The sequence below is a fragment of the Sylvia atricapilla genome, chromosome 1 (assembly GCF_009819655.1).
Source record: "Sylvia atricapilla isolate bSylAtr1 chromosome 1, bSylAtr1.pri, whole genome shotgun sequence".
Lineage (NCBI taxonomy): Eukaryota > Metazoa > Chordata > Aves > Passeriformes > Sylviidae > Sylvia > Sylvia atricapilla.
Genome location: NC_089140.1, coordinates 16,071,264 through 16,078,698, shown reverse-complemented (window position 1 = coordinate 16,078,698; position 7,435 = coordinate 16,071,264). Strand labels below are relative to the sequence as shown.

The following is a 7,435-nucleotide window of genomic DNA, read 5'->3' as shown; positions in this document are numbered from 1 at the left end:
ATGCCAGATGTGAGATACATATATCTGCATTTTCTGCTCTCCTGTGTCTCACAAGTGATCGAACATGCAAAAGCATAATGAGAAGATGACTGGACAAGATTATAATGCAGGGAATTGTTCAAGACATTCATAAATTGCTGCATAACCACACACACAGAGAAGCAAAATTTATTGTAATGTCACAGATAAGCAAAACCATGTATATCTACAATGAATTAAAATAAGAGCATATCAATTGCAGAAAATGTCTTTGACATAACTGATGGTCTTTTGATGGATGTAATGCTAAAAGACACACAAAGCTAGGTATGAGTGTTTTATCAAACCTAGGGGTGACAAATCAGTAATGTAAAATTAAATGTAAGTTTCCACAGATTTGTTTTTATTAAATTATCTTCAGATAGATGAGCTCTGCTATGAAATACAGATGCTAGAAGGAGTAATTGTGTATTTAAATGTAGCTGAATTGCTAAACAAGTGTGCTGGTAAAAGCTGCTGAAGCATCAGCCATATTTTGCTTTTTCTGTTGCCAGAGCCAATCTGCGAATGTTTGCTATGCAACCAGCTGCTGCCTCCTGCAGAGCGTCATCTGTAGAGCCTACCATGGCCAGTAGGAGCTAGCAAAAACACAGAGGGGAAAAAAAAAACAAATCAGTGTGCTTCTATTTCAAAACTGTTCAAATCATATCTAGAACAATTGCATGAATTAACCCACACATCTAATAACTAGAATACTTACAATCATATTACTAACACTGCATTATACATATGCATGCATCTACTACATGTATACTTTCATACACACATACCTATTAACAGTAGCATAGAAGTGCAATGCATTGTATTTTATCATATTTGTACCTGTGAACTGACATCTTTTTTTGTGAATTTCATGTCTTATTTTCTAGTTATTGCACTATATCTATCTATTGGTTGTGATTTGTATTTTTGTAATTGTAAGGAGAAATTGCACATGCTTTATGTGAGTCATATGAGTTACAATTTTTCCCCCAAAGTATACCAGTAAAATTTTACATGCTCAATATTTGTAATAAACAAAGCCATGCTTTTTTTTTTTTTTTTTTTTTTTTGGTCTTGATCATGAAACTGGATTCATGCAATGGACCCTTGTGTCCCATTGACTGTAGTAAATTTCTTTACTGTCACAGCAAACTACTCACATTAAATATCTTGAAGGATATAGATCTGGGCATATCGGCTTAAACATTTGCATGTAAAAGTGAAAAAGAAAAGCTCAAGAAAAGCACCAAAGTTTTGGACTTGATTCAGCTTTTCAGTCATGTGTAGTACCTCCTTTACTCTGGAAGTCATTCAAATTTTTCAGTGGAAATTCCCTGGGAGCAAGGTACTGTTCAACATGAGTATGACACAAGACAGGCCTCGGTGATAAAACATTTTTACGTATCAGAAAACCATTAAAAATGGGTTTGGATCTCACTTAAGCATGTTGCAAGTCAGTGATGCAACTGCAAATGCAATATAGCTGGAAAGGAGAAGACTCTTGCTTAGCTTAAATCAGCTCCACGCAACCCCCAGATTTCTGAAAATTTGCCAGGCGTAATGTGCATTCAGGTATTTTGAAGCTCAGACAGCTCTAATTAAAACCTGTATTTTCAGTCTGCAATACTTAGGAATCTGTATTCACCCAAACAATGTTGGGTTAAACCACAGAGAAATCTGTTATCACTCAACTCTGGTGCATATTTTTCATACAGCTAAAATATTACACAAAATTATGAACTGCTAAATATAAAAGCATAAATTGAATGCAGACATCAAATTCATATGCTACCTTTTCCTAACCTTCCAGCAGTCGTGAGGCATGGGCCACAGCTGCACACATATGGCATTTACTTAGAGAGATCAAAGCATTTTGTACTTGAGGAAGTATTTGTGTTAGCCAAATGTACAAAACAAGCTTCTTTCCAGTCACCTTTCACCCTTTGACCCCCACATGCAACATGTAAGACTGCCTGTGATAGGCTTGAATTATGTCAGAAACAGCATTATGTCAATTAAGCATCAATGATAATTGTACCTAGAAATCCTTAACATTTCCATTACTCTAATCAGGTATCTAAGTCCAAGTAGCTGGGTAGAACTCTTAAAATATGAACATTTCTGGAAGGATAGGCCAGAGTTAAAATGACATGAGAAAGGCTTATGTTTCTATATTTTATTTGTGAGCAAAACCTGGCCCAGGGTCAGCAACCAAAGAAGTCAGTGGAAGGTTCACCACTGACTTCACGTGGACATAACACTGAGGGGACCACAGGTCTGCTTGTAATGATAAAGCAGCTCTACAAAGCACAAAGATCAGAACGCAAGCTTACCAAATGCTTAGCTTCTATTTTTCTTTGCTTCAGAAATACTGCTGGATGAAGATATTTCTTCTTTGACATTTGTCAAGAGTTGATCTCTCGTCAGCTTAAATTACCAAGTGATTCTTCGGGTGCCTCACAACTTTCTTGTGCAACTCACAGAAGGAAACTGCTATAGATCCTTCACATCCCTGATTCAAACCCAAAAATATGTATGCACATGCCATTCATATGGTGATTTTTGGTAAAGCTCTAGGTTTTAAATTTGGGGGCAAGGAAACCATATGCCTTATGTGATTATTCATTGCATTTTCACAGATTTGCAAGGCTTTTTCAGTGTAGTGAGCGTGGAACTTTAACATCCATAATAATTTCAGATAAGACTTGTATCCATGTGCAAGAGCAAGTTCACCAAAAATAATGTTTTGGAGATACATTATCTAGTAGGAACATAGGAAAAAACAAAAATCGACCTTTGCCTTTATTATGACTATACATTAGGTAGGACTCAATTAAGGGTTAATTATCTCTTATTTTAGCCATCACTTCTTTCTATGCTCAAAAGACCTGGGAGAATAGGTATTTTTTTTCACTTTCCACAGAGAACTCAGCACTAAGTAATGACAATAGCTGTAGGGGAGGGTCAGTGCTCTTTATTGCAGTCACGTTTTGGAAAATCAGGGTGAGGCATCAAGGAACAGAATCCTGCATGAAACTGGTACAAAGGACCCAAAGAGATGCAACCAACACAAACACCAATTTTTACAAAGGTATCAAATACTGATTTTTTTCCTTCTGTGTTCAGGGGATCATGAATCAGTTTCTCTCTAATTTGCTGTTCTTCTAAATCACTTCCCAGTGGTAACATCTGCAAGAACTGCCACGTCATACAAAATCCAGTACTACACTGTGTCTCAGGATTTTCACAGTAAGACTTCAAAGAACTATTCTTGGAAACACTGCCCAACACAGTAGCTGCCTCTAAGGACTGTGGATATACAGCAACATTTGTCAGTTAACCTACTCCTTTTGTACTAACAAAAAGACAGCTGAAGAGAAGATTATCAAAAATGCAAAACATTTCAATGAAAGTAGTAAATTCTGTATTTAGGAATCTAACTTTGAAGATTTTGATATAAATCCTATCTTTAATGAAGTAAAAAAGTTATTATTTTTTAAATAAACCAAGACATTATTGATTCTTTCACCTCCTGATTATCGCTCCTTGACCCTTTCATGGGTTCAGTTCCACTTACTGGCAATTTGGGTCATTCAATTCAGGTATGGAAATGCATTCATAGATAGTATATACAAACTACACCCACGTATTCGGTACATTTGACAAGTCCAAGAATTTTTTTTTCCTTTTTCCTTTTCTTTTATTCCAATGTGCTAGTGCAATATGACATGCCATTTTTCTTGATATAATACCCTTGAACTTCATGTATCCCTTCCCTTTACTGTTCAGGTATTGTTTTCTGACACATGTAAATGTTAACAGATGTGAGAAGCAGTAAAAAAAGCCTGTGGTATAAATGCTTCTTTCTGGCACATAAAAGGCACTTTCCATAGACAAGGAAAGCATTTGCAGCACCATGTAGCCTTCATTTTCTGTTGGCAGGTATCTATATTCTAAGGCTAGAGTCCAATATTTTTGCACAGTTTGCACGTCACACCAGTAAATAAGCATAAATACAAGCTGTTTGGAGAATATACAGGGCATATGTAGCATTCCTGGATTCCAAAAGTAATGCACAGCCAAATCATTTAAATATTCCAAACAATTAAGATTTTGCTATTACTATCCCAGAATTGTGATACTATATTATGACAACATAATCAGAGTAATTCAGAATGGAGGGTCTCTCAGGAAGTCTCTAGCCTAGTGTCGTGCTTAAACCTCAGATACGAGGTTCAGCCAGGTTGCCCAGAGTTTTTATGTCTGATCTTGAAAAACTGCAAGAATAGAGATGGCACTACATGTTTGGCAACCTATTGCAATGTTTGACTGACCTGGTGGAGAAAAAGGTCTTCCCTGTGCTGTTACTCTTTATTTAGTTTATGGTCATTGTTTCTCCTACTCTTGCCATGCATCACTGTGAAAAGCTTAGCTCCATCTTTTTGATGACTGAATGCCCTGTAGGAACTTCAAGGCTGCTCATGAGTCCACTTAAAACTCTCTCTTCTCCAGGCTGAAAAAGCTCAGTTTCCTTAGTTTCTCCTCACAGAGCAATGCTTTAGGTTGTGACCATCCTGGTGGTCCTCTGCTGAACCTATTATGGCTTATCCATATCTTCCCTACATCAAAGGTCAAAGCTGGGTGCAGAATTCTAGGTGTGATCTAACGAGTACTAAAGAAAACAATCACTTCCCTCAACCTACTGGCTGTGCTCCTGCTCTAGGTCCAGAGTTGTGACTTCTTTGCTGCCAGGACACATTGCTGGCTAATGTTCTGCTTGTCGTCTACAAAATCTCCATACCCTTTACAGCAAAACTGCTCCTCAGCATGTTGGCCTCTAGTCTGTACCACTGCAAACAGTGATGTCTTTCTAGAATTTTTCACTTCTGCAAAAGAAGTAGCCCAAGGGGATTTAAAGGCAGAAAAAGCATAGGTAAGTATTGTACCAACAAACCCTAAAAATCTCAGATGATCTCCATGTACTGGTTACAATAACTTGGAATTGCTTTCCTTCAACCACACTCACTGCTGCATCCAGACTCGGGGTGGGGGGAAGCAGGAAGCACAGGGTGTCATGTTTACAGGAAGTACAGAGGTTTGCATGGAATAATCTTTAAATAAGGGGTTAGTCATGTGATGTGTCCACAACAGGTTTTGTAAAACAATTGGAAGTGTAGAACAAGGCTGTTGGAAAGAGGTTCCCCTGCTCACACAGAATAGATAAAAGATCAGCTTATTCAATACCCCAGAGCCTTGTGAACATGAAAGAAAAATATGAATAAAGAATAACTATATATAAAAAACTCTTAATGCCCTTTTTGTCCTGGCTTCTTTAGGTTTTCTGCCCTGTAAAGCAGATCTTATTTAAATTTTTCTGATCAGAAGGAAATATGGACAAACTCCTTCAACAAGATTAATATCTATACTGGGAAGCTAGTCAGAGTTCACATAGAGCTTAAAATTCCTGGAACTAAAGACATACACTTCAGTGCAACATCTTGTAGACTGACATAGCATTTCCAGTTGGTCGTAGGGCTTGCTTTTTTTTTTTAAACTTAGATTTAGTATATGGCTTCTTTTACATGCAGCATTTCCTGAAGGATGCTAAATTCCTAGCACTGTGATTTTCTAATTGTGTAACACTTCTTTTTCAAAAAAAGTAATTTTTCACATGTTTTTTATAAATCTAAAATAATAATAAAAAAAAAACTTTAAATAAAAGCATATGGTAGAAGCTTATCCAAGAAAGTATCAGTCTAGATCCAGCCAGCATTTTCTAACTTTCAACACCATAGTGCACACTGGAAAATATTAAAGCACCTAGTTTGAGTGTTACGTTACACATATTCCTATGAAAATACTTCTCATAAAATTAAATTATAAATAATAAAACATATTCCACAATCAAAGTATAACGAAGGTTAAGTTAAGTCACTGTTTCTAAACTAAAATTCAGGCCAATTTCCTGATTTTCCTTTTCAGCTGAATGAAAGGATAAGACAACAGGTACCATATCCAGACTCTTAAGAAGATGCTCATGTAAGTTCAGGGTGGGGGATGTTTGTTTGTTTGCTTGTTTTTTTTCCAGGTGGCACAAAGACAGCAGATTCCAAACTGAAGCCCCATGTGCCAGGGAACACTCTGAGCTAGCAGCTGTACAAAATCTATTACCAAGAAATTCCAGCGAAGGCAAAAAATGGGCAGGACTGACACTCACTGCGATGATTCCCCCTTACACACGTCTCTCTTCCCTGGGACTAAAGTCAGAGCATCCCCTAGTGCAGCCTACTTCACTCATTCTTCAAGTTTCACATAAAGAGGTGAAACTGAAGCTCTCTGGCTGGGGTGGGAGAAATTTCGGGAAGATTACATCTTACTTCTTTTCTTTTCTTGTTCTATTTCTGTCCTTTCCTCTCTTCCATGAAACACATCTTCACTCTTGCAGCCACAGGGAAAGGGTAACCTTTTGGAATCACTCAGGAATGGCTGGGGGGTATCAGGAGGTCCAAAGGAGGCAGCTTGGGCTAAGGTACATCTGAACACAGTGGTAGCCAGCAGGCTGGCCAGGAACTGTCTCTTCTTTCTCATCTTTCCCATCAATCCCCAGAAAGGGTGTAGGAGCTGGGAAACATGTGCACTTCCTGCAAAGAGGTGCAGGACTTCAAGTTAGGATGAGAACAAACTTGCCTGCAGTTTTTTGTGCACTTAAACCACCTCCCCTATCTCAGGACTTAAGACAGGTGATTTGTCCTTCACAAGTCATTTTTCTTACATGACCACCTGGGACAAAATGACTGTTGGCAAGACGAATCCCACAAAATGCCAGGAAATGAGGGGAAAAGAAGAGTAGGGCTTGATAGTCTCAGTGAAGTATTCTGAACATATGATTACTGGTACTTTACCATAGGATGTTTACTATTTCATTAGAATAAAGTTTCAGGGAGCTACAACTGATTTTACACCATGATAGATTTGAAGCTTAAAATCCTTCTGGGTACAGCTTAATTTTTCCATTTTTCCTACCTGCTGTCTGTCCATTTTTTGTCCGTTTTGTTTAGTCCCCTCCTTTGTTATAACTAAATTGAAAGGCATCTGGGACAAGGGCCATATTTCTTCAACATCTGAATGGGAACAGCACTTTTGAAAAGAAATCTCTTGACCACACAATAATAACATACAGAATAAGAATATAGTTGTCATATTCTCCAATAAGATTAAATGTTGCATTGCATTACTTTGGAGACATACATATAACCTATATGCCTAAAGGGAACTATATTATGGTACACACACACATACTTGCAAATGTTCATATAGCTACAAAATATGAATAGACTCTAGAGCTTTCTCTTCACCTCATCTGTTTTACTGTCTTTTTCTTATATAGTTATTTAGAGAAGGATGCCCTCTTTCT

At 37.5% G+C, this 7,435-nt stretch overlaps 1 protein-coding gene across 1 annotated transcript in view; it reads right to left on the bottom strand.

Moving 5' to 3' along the window:
• Positions 1–295: 295 nt before the first annotated feature.
• The window catches only part of ODAD2 (outer dynein arm docking complex subunit 2), a 67,108-nt gene continuing 59,968 nt past the window's right edge, over positions 296–7,435 (bottom strand). The window contains 1 exon segment of the mRNA XM_066337847.1: positions 296–617. Within this exon segment, the coding sequence (XP_066193944.1) occupies positions 504–617 (114 nt within the window). The 3' untranslated portion in view covers positions 296–503.